This window comes from Salvelinus namaycush, chromosome 2 (assembly GCF_016432855.1).
Source record: "Salvelinus namaycush isolate Seneca chromosome 2, SaNama_1.0, whole genome shotgun sequence".
In the NCBI taxonomy this organism is placed as follows: Eukaryota; Metazoa; Chordata; class Actinopteri; order Salmoniformes; family Salmonidae; genus Salvelinus; species Salvelinus namaycush.
The window spans coordinates 66,864,511-66,881,839 of record NC_052308.1 but is presented as its reverse complement, the minus strand read 5'-3'; the positions used below and the strand labels follow the sequence as shown (position 1 = coordinate 66,881,839).

The 17,329-nt window shown below is 40.7% G+C and overlaps 1 protein-coding gene and 1 long non-coding RNA gene across 2 annotated transcripts; both read left to right on the top strand.

Annotated features, from left to right (window-relative positions):
- The first annotated feature begins 1,693 nt into the window (after window positions 1-1,693).
- Window positions 1,694-5,879, top strand: LOC120023040 (CD276 antigen homolog). Its single transcript, XM_038966991.1, has 4 exons — window positions 1,694-1,832; window positions 4,236-4,556; window positions 5,626-5,748; window positions 5,863-5,879. The coding sequence occupies exons 1-4, from the start codon at window positions 1,694-1,696 to the stop codon at window positions 5,877-5,879; spliced, it is 600 nt and encodes a 199-aa protein (XP_038822919.1).
- A 3,689-nt stretch (window positions 5,880-9,568) lies between these two features.
- Window positions 9,569-13,764, top strand: LOC120027685. Its single transcript, XR_005473333.1, has 3 exons — window positions 9,569-10,405; window positions 10,997-11,058; window positions 11,387-13,764. It is a non-coding gene; the product is annotated as an uncharacterized LOC120027685 (long non-coding RNA).
- Window positions 13,765-17,329: the final 3,565 nt, after the last annotated feature.

Genomic DNA, 17,329 nt, shown 5'->3' with positions numbered 1-17,329 from the left:
GCTTTGGATAAGTGTGTCTGCTAAATTATTAAAATGTAAATGCTCTTTTGTCTATTTGTATAATGTTCACATTTGATTGTGTTTGCCTGCCAAAGAAATAGTTGAAACAGGCATGCTGACAATCCAGGTGGAAGGTGACCAGTAGATAGTTTAATAGGGGACAGTTGCCTATGTTAGGCCCTCATTCACTATGCACTTACACTGAACAAAAATATAAATGCAACATGTAAACTGTTGGTCCCAAGTCTCATGAGCTGAAATAAAAGATCCCAGAAATGTTCCATGCGCACAATATTTTCTCAAATATTGTGCACAAATTTGTTTACATCCCTGTTAGTGCCAAGATAGTCCATCCACCTGAGAGGTGTGGCATATCAAGAAGCTGGTTAAACAGCATGATCATTACACAGGTGCACCTTGTGATGGGGACACTCAAAGGCCACTTTAAAATGTGCAGTTTTGTCATACCACACAATACCACAGATGTCTCAAGTCTTGAGGGAGTGTGCAATTGGTATGCTGCCTGCAGGAATGTACACCAGAGCTGTTGTCAGAGAATTTTATGTTAGTTTCTATACCATAAACCTTCTCCAGCATCCTTTTAGGGAATTTGGCAGTACGTCCAACCAGCCTCACAACCACAGACAAGTGTATTGCGTTGTGTGGGCAAGCGGTTTGCTGAGCCAATGTTGTAAACAGAGTGCTCAATAGTGGCGGTGGGGTTATGGTATGGGAAGGCATAAGCTACGGACAATGAACACAATTGCATTTTAACGATGGCAATTTGAATGCACAGAAATACTGTGAGGTCCTTTTATTTTTAAATGTATCTGTGACCAACGGATGCATCTGAATTCCCAGTCATGTTAAATCCATAGATTTGGGCCTAAGTAAATTTATTTCAATATACTTTGATTTCATCATATGAACTCTAAATCAATAATATGTTTGAAATTGTCACATATTGCGTTTATATTTTTGTTCAGTATAATTAAGACCTATTCAACCCTTTACTTTAGATTTGTTTCTGTTAGCAACTGTTTTATGTCTTTATTTCCATATGACAGTCCAGTGCCACTCTGTGAGTGATAGGCAGTCTATAGACCTACCTCACCCAGTCTAAAGACTTACCTCATACTGCTGTGACAAGTGTTGTCATTGTACATTTCTCTCTTCCTACTCAGGAATCCAAAGATGACTTCAGCTACCAGCTTCCTGTTTTTTGCGATCCATTTAGCCTGTATCAGATCTGGAAATTCCTCTGAGTGTAAGTTGTGCCGTGAATTCCATAATAATGATTATAAAATGTTATATACAAAAATACAACAATGTATTTATTGTTTTCAGCAGATTATTAACTTTGTGGTTTGGAAGAACTGTATATTATTTTTTACTAAATGTTCAATAAGATTGGTCACATTATGAGAAAACTGACTACTATAACAGTAATTATCTTCTGTATTTATGTGGTCTTTAACTCTGTAATGATATTTTACTTACAGCATTTGTCGAACTGGAGTGTAAAGAAGAATACCATGGGGTTTATGGTCAGCAGTCATTGCTAGAGTGTATTGTCAAAGCTGTTCAGAACGTGACCATCTTGACGGTGACCTGGAAGAGGGTGGGAGGTGATGCAATTTTGTTGGAATACCATAAACATGAAAATGCCTCAGCCCTTGGATATAAATTTGCCATGCCATCCTGGAACAACAAGAATATGAATGTGTCCTTGTTGTTGACTAATACCAAGATGGCCGACAAGGGGGTGTATGAATGCATGGTGAGAACAGACAGTGGTGATGCTACAGCTACAATGAGCCTCAGTGTCACAGGTGAGTCCTATACTCTCTACAGTTCAACTAAATGTGATTATAAAAATACAAGCACCTTTCAACACAGGTTCATGAAAGGAGAAAACGGAACATGTGAGATATTCAGCCACTCTTTAAGGGCAATATAAGAATACAATACAACATTTTATTTTTTGAAATATGTCTCAGCTCATAGCCTTCATCAGGGTATTATGATGCCCACATCTTGAAATGAAGTTCTATTCAACTTCCATTGTTGTCACACACACACACACACACACACACACACACACACACACACACACACACACACACACACACACACACACACACACACACACACACACACACACACATACAGTTATGATACAAAGTTGATAAGGATGTTAAGTCTGGAATATGTTCAGGGGGAGTTCAGATCTATTTGTATGTGTGTGTGTGATTGGACAGCACAGCAGGAGCACAGAGTTACTTATTGTTTCAGAATGACAGTGCTCAAACGGCACAGAGTAGTACCAGTGGGAATGTCCACAACTAGCCTCCATAATGCCATTCTACCCATGTCATGCAATCAGTGTTTATAAATAATGTACACAGACTCAATTAGAACATGTGAGTGATAAAAGAAAGGTAATTCAAGTTGATTAAAAATCACTCCTCCAGTAATCTCATTCCAAGTTATATGGGTGTTGAAAAGGTGCAAAGTCTGTCTTAACGATGTTTACCCACTGATGTTGTTGCGAACTGCACCCACATGTACAGTTGAAGTTGGAAGTTTACATACACTTAGGTTGGAGTCATTAAAACTCATTTTTCAAACACTCCACAAATTTCTTGTTAACAAACTACAGTTTTGGCAAGTTGGTTAGAACATCTACTTTGTGCATGACACAAGTAATTTTTCCAACAATTGTTAGCAGACAGATTATTTCACTTATAATTCACTGTATCACAATTCCAGTGGGTCAGAAGTTTACATACACTAAGTTGACTGTGCCTTTAAACAGCTTGGAAAATTCCAGAAAATGATGTCATGGCTTTAGAAGCTTCTGATAGACTAATTGACATAATTTGAGTCAATTGGAGGTGTACCTGTGGATGTATTTCAAGGCCTACCTTCAAACTCAGTACTTCTTTGCTTGACATCATGGGAAAAATCAAAAGACCTCAGGAAAAAAGTTGTAGACCTCCACACAAGTCTGGTTCATCCTTGGGAGCAATTTCCAAATGCCTGAAGGTACCACGTTCAACTGTACAAACAATAGTAAGCAAGTATAAACACCATGGGACCACGCAGCCGTTATACCGCTCAGGAAGGAGACACGTCCTGTCTCCTAGAGATGAATGTATTTTGGTGCGAAAAGTGAAAATCAATCCCAGAACAACAGCAAAGGACCTTGTGAAGATGCTGGAGGAAACAGGTACAAAAGTATCTCTATCCACAGTAAAACGAGTCCTATTTCGACATAACCTGAAAGGCTGCTCAGCAAGGAAGAAGTCACTGCTCCAAAACTGCCATTAAAAAAAGCCAGGCTACGGTTTGCAACTGCACATGGGGACAAAGATCAAACTTTTTGGAGAAATGTCCTCTGGTCTGATGAAACATAAATAGAGCTGTTCGGCCATAATGACCACTTTTTATGTTTGGAGGAAAAAGGGGGTGGCTTGCAAGCCAAAGAACACCATCCCATCTGTGAAACACGGGTGTGGCAGCATCATGTTGTGGGGGTGCTTTGCTGCAGGCGGGACTGGTGTGCTTCACAAAATAGATGGCGTCATCAGGATGGAAAATTTTGTGGATATATTGAAACAACGTCTCAAGACATAAGTCAGGAAGATAAAGCGTGGTTGCAAATGGGTCTTCCAAATGGACAATAACCCCAAGCATACTTACAAAGTTGTGGCAAAATGGCTTAAGGACAACAAAGTCAAGGTATTGGAGTGACCATCATAAAGCCTTGACCTCAATCCCATAGAAAATGTGGGCAGAACTGAAAAAGCGTGTGTGAGCAAGGAGGCCTACAAACCTGACTTAGTTACACCAGCTCTGTCAGGAGGAATGGGCCAAAATTCACCCAATTTATTGTGGGAAGCTTGTGGAAGGCTTCATAAAATGTTTGACTTAAGTTAAACAATTTAAAGGCAATGCTACCAAATACTAATTGAGTGTATGTAAACTTCTGACCCACTGGGAATGTGATGATAGAAATAAAAGCTGAAATAAATCATTCTCTCTACTATTATTCTGACATTTCACCTTCTTAAAATAAAGTGGTGATCCTAACTGACCTAAGACAGGGAATTTTTACTAGGATTAAATGTCAGAAATTGTGAAACTGAGTTTAAATGTATTTGGCTAAGGTGTATGTGAACTTCCAACTTCAACTGTATGTAATATAATTTCTTTCTCTCTCTCTCTTCCAGCGATGTACAAATCACCAACCATGAGTTCCAGTCCTGAGAACTGCATCAAACAGAACACAGATGTGACCATTTTCTGCAACTCTACAGGTGGGCACCAGAAAGGGTTGATCTGGTGGTTTGACGAGTTTGGCACGAACTGCACAGGCAGTGCTGAACTTGTGGCCAAAAAGACAGACGGCACACTGTTTAGCCTCTCCAGTAAACTAACAGTTCTGAAGGCTACATACAGTGGTTCCACAAACTACTCATGCACAGTGCACAACACCAATGGAGTCCAGGAGGGGAAGGCATCATTTGAGATCCCGTTTGTATGTTCAGCAGGTACGTTCTGCCATCGTGGTCAGTATACACAGTGTGTATGAATGTTTGTGATGTCATCCTTTTTGAAAGCAGGGCCAAATCCAAAACATGCCAGTCTCCCTTATTCGCTCATCCTAACCCTGATCATTGTAAACAATTCAGCCTCAATCTAGTCTACTTTTATCAGCATAGGCCTTTTTTACAACATCTTTATCATGTGTGAGCACAATAAATCAGCCTTATAATGAGAGAACATGTCACTGAGGGGTGGAGTAGATCAGGCCATAACATGCTCCCAAATCTGACTGAACATCTTCCTTGAAACTGGAAGAAAGAAGATGAATGTCTTGGTTTGGCTAAGAAACATTCCATACATGTTTCAATATGATTCCAGAAGTTTTTCAATGTTTGCTTATTCCAGTCTGCTTGTCATCTGGTGAGCCTAGAGGAAATTACTAGGTTAATAATGATAGTGGAGTTGTAAATACCTGCACTAGTTGCAAATTAGAGCTCATAGTCTCCAATCTGTCTCTAATGCTCCATTTTATCACGATTCAGTGCAGTCATAATACCTTCTTACCAGAACATTCCTTATCTGCAGTTGTTTCTCACCTCTCGCAGCCATTTTGAATGTTTTTTTCTGACCTGCCTGGCGGGGAATTTCCAAATACAAATTATCCATCTGATGAGAAAACTAATTAGTTTTAGCAATGGGAAGTAAATTAAGATTATATTTAGATTAGAAAAGAGCTCTAGTCTGTTTATTTTAAGATATCAAAATAATCAAGAATTACTCTGCAGGAAATTAAGTTGGAACAAGTGACATGACCTGATACTGACTTTGACCAATCATAACTGACCTTTTCCTCTGTATTTGATATTTTAGAATAATATTGGAACTTCTATTTAGTTGAAATGACATTGAACTTTGGTTGACTGAATCCAGGTCTGCTGGATTAGATTTGTAAAAATAATCATTTTATTTGTTCTCAATCATGGACTTTGTGACCAGACATAGATGCACAGAGTAGCACTACCTGTATTTAATTCAAATATCTGTGAATTGTATATTTTCCACCTGCATTTGAAGGTTCAAAAGATGATTTTGCTTCTGACTCCACTACCCAGTGGCTTGCCCCAGTTGGGGTCATAGGATCTCTGGTCATTGGACTCCTTGCTGCGCTGCTGATATTAAAGAGGCGCTCTGTCCAACGTAAGTACATGAATTGTCATACAGTACAGACTGATGACAGCTCTCTTAGACTGTGCTACATGGGCCTGGCTGATATGTGTGATCTCTCTGTGTGTGTAACTCCTCCATGAACAGATATGAAGCTTTGTTGAGTATCATGGATCTCTGCTTGGCGTGCTAAATTAACCTGTATAGTGGGACTGCATGCTTTGGCAGTTGGCAGCCACCTATTTTGGCTCTGAATAGGGATGAATACCTTAAAGTTACACTGCCAAGTACCTCAGTAGTCAAACAACCTAGTGAAAATACCCAGGCTCAGCCAGTCGTCATGTACAGTAGTTAAACATCAGACATCTTTACTATATGATCAGTGGCTTTCAGCCATGTGTGGTATAGGCTTATACTAACCATGAAAAACTGTGTATTTGATGCTCAATCCAAGTCAATATTAATGGATTAAGCATGAACTGCACTAGTAGGCTATTTATTGTTCATCATCACTTTTGCTTTACTTAACTTTTTTGTATACTGTACAAAAATATAAATGCAACATGCAACAATTTGAACCATTTTACTGAGTTACAGTTCATATAAGGAAATCAGTTAACTGGAAACATTAAATGAGACCCTAATCTATGGATTTCACATGACTGGGCAGGGGTGCATCAATGGGTGAGCCTGGGAGGGCTTAGGCCCACCCACTTCGGAGCCAGGACCAGCTAATTCATTTTCCCCACAAAAGGGCTTTATTACAGACAGAAATACTCCTCAGTTTCATCAGCTGTCCGGTTGGTTGGTCTCAGATGATCCCGCAGGTGAAAAGCCGGATGTGGAGGTCCTGGGCTGGCGTGGTTACATGCGGTTGTGAGGCCGGTTGGACGTAATGCAAAATTCTCTAAAACGACATTGGGAGGCGGGTTATGGTAGAGAAGTGAACATTAAATTATATGGCAACAGCTCTGATAGACGTTCCTGCAGTCAACATACCAAATGCACACTCACTCAAAACTTGACACATCTGTGGCATTGTGATGTGTGACAAAATTGCACATTTTAGAGTGGCCTTTTATTGTCCCCAGCACAAGGTGCACCTGTGTAATGATGCTGTTTAATCAGCTTCTTGACAAGCCACACTTCTCAGGTGGATGGATTATTTTTGCAAAGGATAAATGCTTACTAACAGGGATGTAAATGCATTTGTGCACAATTTCAGAGACATACATTTTTTGTGCATATGGAACATTTCTGGGATTTTTAATTCAGGACATTAAACATGGGACCAAGACTTTACATGTTGCATTTATATTTTTGTTCAGTATAGTTTGTCTTAAGCTAAATTGTAATAGTAGGTCTTGTGTTCTTTTTTTTCACAGGGGCTCGAAGGCAGTCAACCTTACCATTAATGAGTATGTCCTTCAATATTCAGTATTTATTAAAAAATGTAATTTTTGTTTGTCACTTTGGGTTCATGGTTTCCCATCTTTCCTAGACAGTTCACATAATTCCCTGTAAAAGCAATACATATACTTTATAATGACCAGCATCATAATTTGATAATTATAACTCAACAAATGAAAATGATTACATTTTCCAAGGCAAAAGCAACACTCCGTAATGCATTCACATAGCCCAAACAGACTGGCACTCAGGCTATCATGTCAACCCCTTGTCACTCATTGTCATGCCTAACATCTTTGTCTTGACAATGAGCTATGGAGTTGGCAAGAGTAGTACAAACAGATATTTGACCAGGCTAGCATTCACATGATTTTGGTTTGTGAAACTAGCCACTCAGCCGGAACACATGTCTGTCTGTTCCCTCCCTTTGAATTTAATGACTTATTTGATTGAATGTAGGTCAAAGGGTAGTGTTTCATCCGTCACAAGTGGAGTATAAAATGGAGGCCGGATGATTACTAATTGTTTACCAAAACAGTTGGCGATGATGATAGCTCCGCTTTTGTATTGTTCTCATGGGGAAAACGTAAGAATTGACTCACCCCTGTTCTAATTTCGGTGTTTTAGCTGCATGGCTGTGGTGAAGGGAGATTTATTTATTTGGGTCATCCTAAACTCAGCAAAAAAAGAAAACGTCAACTGTGTTAATTTTCAGCAAACTTAACATATAAATATTTGTATGACATATCAAGATTTAACAACAGAAATAAACTGAACAAGTTCCACAGACATATGACTAACAGAAATTGAATAATGTGTCCCTGAATAAAAAGGGGGTCAAAAGTAAGTCAGTATCTGGTGTGGCCACCAGCTGCATTAAGTACTGCAGTGCATTGCCTTCTCATGGACTGCACCAGATTTGCCAGTTCTTGCTGTGAGATGTTACCCCACTCTTCCACCAAGGCACCTGCAAATTCCCGGACATTTCTGAATGGAATTGCCCCAGCCCTCAACGCCCGATCCAACAAGTCCCAGATGTGCTCAATGGGATTGAGATCCGGGCTCTTCGCTGGCCATGGCAGAACACTGACATTCCTGTCTTGCAGGAAATCACGCACAGAATAAGTAGTGTGGCATTGTCATGCTGGAGGGTCATGTCAGGATGAGCCTGCAGGAAGGGTACCACATGAGGGAGGAGGATGTCTTCCCTGTAACGCACAGCGTTGAGATTTCCTGCAATGACAAGCTCAGTCCAAAGATGCCGTGACACACCGCCCCAGACCATGACGGACCCTCCACCTCCAAATCGATACCGCTCCAGAGTACAGGCCTCAGTGTAACGCTCATTCCTTCAACGATAAACGCGAGTCCGACCATCACCCCTGGTGAGACAAAACTATGACTCGTCAGTGAAGGGCACTTTTTGCCAGTCCTGTCTGGTCCAGCGACAGTGGGTTTGTGCCCGTGGGCAACGTTGTTGCCGGTGATGTCTGGTGAGGACCTTCCTTACAACAGGCCTACAAGCCCTCAGTCCAGCCTCTTTCAGCCTATTGCGGACAGTCTGAGCACTGATGGAGGGATTGTGCGTTCCTGGTGTAACTCAGGCAGTTGTTGTTGCCATCCTGTACCTGTCCCGCAGGTGTGATGTTTGGATGTATCGATCCTATGCAGGTGTTTTTACACGTGGTCTGCCACTGCGAGAACGATCAGCTGTCCGCCCTGTCTCCCTATACTGCTGTCTTAAGCGTCTCACAGTACGGACATTGCAATTTATTGCCCTGGCCACATCTGCAGGCCTCATACCTCCTTGCAGCATGCCTAAGGCACGTTCACGCAGATGAGCAGGGACCCTGGGCATTTTTCTTTTGGTGGTTTTAAGAGTCAGTAGAAAGGCCTCTTTAGTGTCCTAATTTTTCATAACTGTGACCATAATTGACTACCATCTGTAAGCTGTTAGTGTCTTAACGACCGTTCTACAGGTGCATGTTCATTGAACAAGCATGGGAAACAGTTTTTAAACCCTTTACAATGAAGATCTGTGAAGTTATTTGGATTTTACGAATTATCTTTGAATGACCGTTTTTTTTTTTTGCTGAGTTTATTATGTAATGCTGGGGTGAAATATGGGCCTATCTGCACTGTGAGGGAAGACCTTCTGTCTTGCAAGTAGGGCTGGGCGATCAAGGTTTTTTTTTCTCGATATATTGGAGTTTGTTTTAATGCGATATGGAAAATGTCTATCGCAAGAATTGAGGTTCTGTTATAATGTTGTAACGTTTTACAAATGCAGCGTCTCACTGTCTCTTCGCTGTCAGCCCAATGTGGAATCATGTCCCAATTGCGTGCCAACACGTGCACATAGGTTATCCACCAATCACAACCCTAGACAGCCTTTCACAAATTGTAACCACGCTGACGAAGTGTAGCTGCGGTAAGAGTTCCACCAAAATGGAAAGTAGGGAAACCAGCTCAGCCACTCGTGAGGATGAAATCATCCCCGAAAAGGGCAGCAAGGTTTTTTCAGTAATATGGAAGTGGTTCGGGTTGAAGAGGTCTGTTGTTCAGCAAACGAATGTCCTGTGCAAAATGTGTCGAAAGACAGTTGCTACGAAAAGCAGCAGTACAACCAACCCCTTCCATCACCTGCAACTGAAACACGCGGTGGAATGGGAGGAATTCGTGAAACTACGCAATGCCGATTCCAGTCGCCCAATTTCCAAAATGTCAGCTAAAAGACAAACTACCATAGTCGCTTCCTTTTCAAATGTAATCCCTTATGACAAAAGTTTGAGGTGGAAGGAGATAACGGATGCAGTGACCTATTACATAGCGAAAGATATGGTTCCAATCTTTACAGTAGAAAAGTCAGCGTTTAAAAATCTGCTAGGTACAGGTGACCACAAATCAGCTGCCAAGCCGCAAGTATTTCACGGAGAAGCCCTGCCGCGAATATACACTGCTACCCGCGAAAGAGTCGCAGAGAAGCTGGCTAGTGTTTCTTATTTTTCCACCACAGCCGATCTATGGTCGAGCAGAACGTCAGAGCCATACCTAAATTTGACAGTCCACTACATAAATGAAGACTGGAAATTGTAGAACGTCTACCTCCAGACGTCTAACTTCCCCGATGATCATACGGGTGAAGTAATAGTCCAGGATCTCAAAGACTCTGGCATCGTGGAAGATGAGCGAAGACTGACAGCAGGAGCAACATGATAAAAGCATTGCGCTTGAACTACTGAACCCGCCTGCTGTGCTTTAGGCACAGGTTTCGCCATCGGTAAGTGTGACATTGGATAATTAAAGTGCATTCAAAAAAGTTATGTTCAGGCCAGCTGTAGGCTAATGTGTTAGTAGTTGTCATTCTGCCAATCCAATAGCAAATAACCACAGGCTGTTTTAATTATAACAACAAATTAACTAAATTAATACATTTTCAATCAAAATGATTATATAAATTACATTCAAACAGCTAGTGGTCAAACATTCCTAAACAATAGAATAGACGTGTGGATGTGTTAATTTGTTTTGCACAAATGGGCCTTGAGGCCTTTTTAAAAATTTTAATAAAGAAAATTCAGTTAATAATTAAGTCTTGGCCTTTTTTAATTTGTTTAGAGAAAAACAAGAAATGGAGATATATCGGTAATCGTCCAAACCTCTGGATTTTGTTGTTGAGATATTACTTTTAGGCCATGTCACCCAGCCCTACTTAAAAGTCTCTTGACTAACGTTTTATTTGATTTCTGCCCAACTCTTATTTTCACTGAATTTTGGAGGAGGCAATGCTCCTCTGGAGATTGAAACGTTACATGACATTCCTCCACAATATGTCACAGATCAGCTTCTGACTTGTCCTTGTCGGTTATAGGGGACAGTGGCCACGCAACTGACAGGCACCACGATGAGGCGGAAGGAAAAGTTATCCTTACTGTATGTTGTATCTACATCTAATATGTCTATCTCTATTGTACATCTAAAATGAATATCTAAAACATATTGTATCTACATCTACTGTATTTATAATAGCTATCTTTCTATTCAGCATCATAGCTTCATAGGGGACATGTTTTTAATTTTTTATGATTGAGTATCCTGTAGTTAACCTTGTAGTTATCTTGTAGTTTACATGCTGCTCTTGCTCCTTGTAATGATTGGTGAAGTGTCTCCTGTTTTTACTTTCTATTGTTGTGTAACAATATGCTCTCTCTCTCTTTCTCTTTCGTTCTTTCTCTCTCTCCCTCTCACTCTGTCTCTCCAGGTCTAAACAGTGACAGGACCAGCATTCCAGTCTTTAGTAACTGATTCGTTAACTGGCAGTCTCTGTAAGGGACTGCTTCCTTGACGATCAATAAGGGGCTTGTCACTATCCTTTGGACTGTTTCCTGTTAAGTGTCCGATGACAGTCACTTTGGCACTCAGGTCATTCTAATTGAGGCATTTATTTCTTCACAATCTACTGATGGCAGCCTTTAAAGTCTGTGGTTGATTACAAATGATATGTAACTGCCCTATATATCAATGTTTCTATACAGGGTAGCCATGGTGTCACTCTAGATTCTACCACTGTAGAACATTGGTACACTGTAATACCAGGTAATCGAATCACTGTACACACTATACTGCAAGGTGCATGGTTTAACATTCCACGTTTCCTCTACTGTAGATTCTACACAATTGGTTGTTATTACTATACTGTAACACCATACCATCAAATCACTAATGTTACACGCTGTTCTATACTAACACTGCACTTTTCTGAAAACATGTACTAAAACTGGTTTCCCTTCTGAAAGAGGGTTTCGCAAGACTGTACAACAACCACTCTTATAACCAAAAGCCAGCCTGTTGCTCCTACCACAGATTTAGTTTTTGGCCTCCCTCTTTCTCCTTGTCTTGCTCGATCTGCTAGTGTAAAATGCAGATTTATATCTTGCTCAGAGCGCACGTCCAGGAAATGCAATGGAAGGAAACTGTAAACATGTTGATCATCAGGTTTCAACAGCTACTAATGCGTCTGCCAGTATTCTCCCTGGGCTTTGATTCTGCTACAATATCTCTGGGAAGAATGTGAGTCCCCACATTGTTTCTATTCTATTTCTTTGAGTCCCAAATGGCACCCAATTCCCTATATAGTGCACTACTTTTGACCAGAGGGAATAGGGTGCCATTTGGAATGCATTCAACCTTTGACTTGACTTTGTGTTTTATAATTTTTGGCACTGAATGTAACATATAACCATTACTAGAAGTCAGCCTGTTGCTCCTACCACAGGGGATTTTGTTTGTGGCCTTCCTCTTTCTCCTTTCTTCTTGTCTTGCGCCATCTGCTGGTGTAAAATTCAGATCTATATTTATATCTTGCCCAGGGCTCGCCTCCATGAAGGCAGTGCAATGGAACGCAACTGTAAACCTGAATAACAAGAGTCAATTAGTAATCTGAGAGAATTAGTTATCAGTTTCAAGTTGAACATGTAAATGTTTACCTGGTGGTTGATTATGATACTTATGTAAATGCCATAATTGTTTTATGTTATGAAAGAGGCTGCTATTGTCTTAATATTGTAGTTATATAATGACTGTTTCAGTTCCCATGATGTTTTACTGCTACCATGTTGCTGATGGCATTACATATAGACTGAGTAATCTGTTGTATTGTGGCAGCTTGAGGTGAATGGTGTCCACGACAAGACTCCACCTCCCATAATTCCTGCCAAATCTTGTATCAGTTCCTTCTTACTTCAGTACATGATTGGAAGTTGGCACTATAGATACAGCTAGAATGATTAATCGATTTATATGCTAGCCTGCTTGGCACTGGTCAGGGCTCTTCCAAAGAAGCTTGGACTTTTGGCTTAGCTCTATGGTGGTTTGAGATGTTCATGTGTAAAGTTTTGTTTATTTCGCAGTTCAACAAAATGGGATTTCTTCTCTGTATGAAGTGTATATCAAGCGATTTGTTGATGTGCCTGCTTGAGGCCTACTCCACATACTTTTTTGTTGTCCCCTGTTTTTTTGTATATTTCACACTTTGAAATTCCTTTTCAAATCCCACACCTTGACACTGTTCAGGTTTTGTATATAGGATGACGATTTTAATTGTAGTTTTTAATTACTACAATCTTAAAAAAAAAAAAAATGAAAATCATAATTGATGGTGAGGCTAATCTGAAATGTTCTAAGGTCTAAACTGTTTTAAGGAACCAAAAGCAGTAAACCATTGTGAGAAAAATGTATATAATTACTGCACAAAGATTTTTTTATTTTTTTTATCCATCATTATGCATTATATAAGTAGTTACAGTACCTAAAGACTATTTTTATCCCAGCGACAGTACATGGTTGCATTCATTAGTGCACACCGTAGCAAAACAATTCAACGGAAAACAAATGTTTCTTATTGGACAAGTTCAGGTGGTCCCTACACATTTTGGTCAATCTGCTATCATTTCGTTCCATGTGAATACAACCCTGGTTTGATTGAATCCAAAGATGTGACACTGAACAGAAGACAACTGTTCAGTTGTCTTCAAACCACGGGCCGGTGGTTTTATTTTGCCCCCCAAAAATATACAGTTTTGACTCCCCCTCCAAAAAATATACACTACCGTTCAAAAGTTTGGGTCACTTAGAAATGTCCTTGTTTTTGAAAGAAAAGCACATTTTTGTGACCATTAAAACATCAAATTGATCAGAAATACAATGTAGACATTGTTATTGTTGTAAATTACTATTGTAGCTGGAAACTGCTTTTTTGTGTTGTTGGAATATCTACGGAGGCCCATTATCAACAACCATCACTCCTGTGTTCCAATGGCACATTGTTAGCTAAAGTTTATCAAGTTTATCATTTTAAACGGCTATTTGCAAAAGGGTTTTCTAATGATCAATTGTTAGCACAGCTGAAAACTGTTCTGATTTTAAAGAAGCAATAAAACTGGCCTTTGGACTAGCTGATGCTCCAGATACTCAGCATTTGTGGGTTCGATTACAGGCTCAAAATGGTCAGAAACAAAACTTTCTTCTGAAACTCGACAGTCTATTCTTGTTCTGAGAAATGAAGGCTATTCCATGCGAGAAATTGCCAAGAAACTGAAGATCTCGTACAGTGCTGTGTACTACTCCCTTCACAGAACAGCGCAAACTGGCTCTAACCAGAATAGAAAGAGGAGTGGGAGGCACAACTGAGCAAGAGGACAAGTACATTAAAGTATCTAGTTTGAGAAACAGACGCCTCACAAAAAAAAAGTTTTAGATGCATGCCAGCAAAGCCACAACACAATACATAAATTGCACTATAACGGTGGCAAACGGTGCCCACAAACTCTTAGGGCCTACATACATTTACATGCTAAAATCACCACTGGAATGCAATAAAGTTGATTTACAGGTGGGTCTATTGTTGTGTTTTTATAACAATGCAATCCATAAATTCTCCACTCACCATATTTTATTTGTCTAACAGAATAAACCATTGAAATTATAATATAATTTAATATATAACATAAAATTAAATGACAAATTCTGAATTAGATTGTATATAGTGTTCAGTAATACATGCAGGTGTGGTTGACTGTGTGGGGCTGTGATATCAGATGTATCCTATTTCCTGTGTCCATATAAGCAGATGTAAGACAGAGACAGCAGTACACAGCCAGCTGTGGTGATGGTGATGCCACTTCTGAGGTGTTTTCTGTTGTCCCACTTGTCACTCAATGAATTGACCTCAGCAGCAGGTAAGGCAAGCTGTTTCCTCCCACTGTTAGGTTCTAAATATCAGAGTAAGAACTCGACGGACACTATGAAAGCTTAAACCAAGTTTTTTTTTCACCCCAAAGGATCGAACAGCTGAACAGACAAAATACATATTCACACAAGCTCTGATATTTAACCCTTCCTCCTATACTGAGTCTCCTCCTACACATCTGAACAGCCAGTGCATCTCTGTTGCTAGACAGAACCTTAGTGATATCTGTTCTTCCTCACTTCATCTGACCTGACCTGACCTCTACCCCAAAGTGCTCACTCCTCCCCAACTCACGGCTGTCATGTTGACTTGTACCAGACCGTTTCTTCTCTCCCATAGGACCCCTGATGGCTAACAATAACATATCCAGACAGAATGTAAACATTATACATTCCCCTCTCTCCCTCAGTGACATGAATAAGTATATTTCATATTCTCAGAACCCAAATCCACCAATCAAGGTTGATTCTGTGTTAAATCATCAGTATGGTACATATGTATCATCTTTGAATCTAACAACCATGGTTTCTCTTTCTTCCCTGTCTTTTCTATAGAAGCTATTCTCTGGGTGAAGATGGGGGAGAAGTTTACCATGAAGTGCTCCACTTTTTAAAAAGAACAAGAAGGAATGTACCTGTATGTCAGAGGCTGGTGGGAGGAGCTATAGGAGGACGGGCTCATTGTAATAGCTGGAATCAATGGTACGGTATCAAACGTATAGAAACTACATGTTTGACTCTGTTCCATTTATTGCTTTCTAGCCATTACAATGAGCCCGTCCTCCTATAGCTCCTCCCACCTGCCGCCGCCTCTCTATTTTGGGCTGGACAGGGGCGTAGAGGTGCGATATTTCCACCAGCGTAACATCTAGCTGACCCACAGTTGGCTGGATGTCCTTTGGTTGGTGGACCATTTTTGATACTCACAGGAAACAGTTTAGCGTGAAACTCAGCAGCGTTGCAGTTCTTGACAGAAACCGGTCCGCCTGTCACCTACCCCGTTCAAAGGCACTTAAATCTTTTGTCTTGCCCATTCACCTTCTGAATGGCACACATACAAAATCCATGTCTCAATTGTCTCAGGGCCTAAAAATCTTTTTTTAACCTGTCTCCTCCCCTTCATCTACACAGATGTAAGTGGATTTAACAAGTGACATCATTAAGGGATCATAGCTTTCACCTGGATTCACCTTGTCAGTTTATGTCATGGAAAGAGCATGTGTTAATGTTTTGTATACTCAGTGTATAGACTTCATCAGGGTGTTATGATGGCCACATGTTGAAATGCATTGGAATGCAGTTCTATTCAATTTCCATTGTCCTCCAAGAGTGGCTGAATATCCTGCATTGTTGTGATTGAACAGCACAGCATGAGCCAGAATGACTTTGTTTTAGAATGACAGTGCTGGAATGGCTGAGCCATCCTGGAACAACAAGAATATGAATGTCTTCATGTTGTTGACAAATACCAAGATGGCAGACATCGGGGAGTATGAAGTCTGTCTTACTATCCAGGTCTGTGCCCAAACAATTTGAGCTTATACTTTTAAAAATCCACCTCTCCAGAAACAAGTCTCTTACCGTTGCCGCTTGCTATAGACCACCTTCTGCCCCCAGCTGTGCCCTGGACACCATATTCGAACTGATTGCCCCCCATCTATCTTCAGAGCTCGTGCTGTTAGGTGACCTAAACTGGGACATGCTTAACACCCCGGCCATCCTACAATCTAAGCTTGACGCTCTCAATCTCACACAAATGATCAATGAACCCACCAGGTACAACCCTAAATCAGTAAACACGGGCACCCTCATAGATATCATTCTAACCAACCTGCCCTCCAAATACACCTCTGCTGTCTTCAACCAGGATCTCAGCGATCACTGCCTCATTGCCTGCGTCCATAATGGGCCCCTCATCATTGTCAAACGCTCCCTAAAACACTTCAGCGAGCAGGCCTTTCTAATCGACCTGGCCCGGGTATCCTGGAAGGATATTGACCTCATTCCATCAGTAGAGGATGCCTGGTTATTCTTTAAAAGTGCTTTCCTCACCATCTTAAATAAGCATGCCCCATTCCAAAAAATTTGAACCAGGAACAGATATAGCCCTTGGTTCACTCCAGACCTGACTGCCCTTGACCAGCACAAAACATCCTGTGGCGTACTGCATTAGCATCGAATAGCCCCCACGATATGCAACTCTTCAGGGAAGTTAGGAACCAATATACACAGGCAGTTAGGAAAGGCTAGCTTTTTCAAACAGAAATTTGCATCCTGTAGCACTAACTCCAAAAGTTCTGGGACACTGTAAAGTCCATAGAGAATAAGAGCACCTCCTGCCCACTGCACTGAGGCTAGGAAACACTGTCACCACCGATAAATCCACTATAATTGAAAACTACAAGAAGCATTTTTCTACAGCTGGCCATGCTTTCCACCTGGCTACCCCTACCCCGAT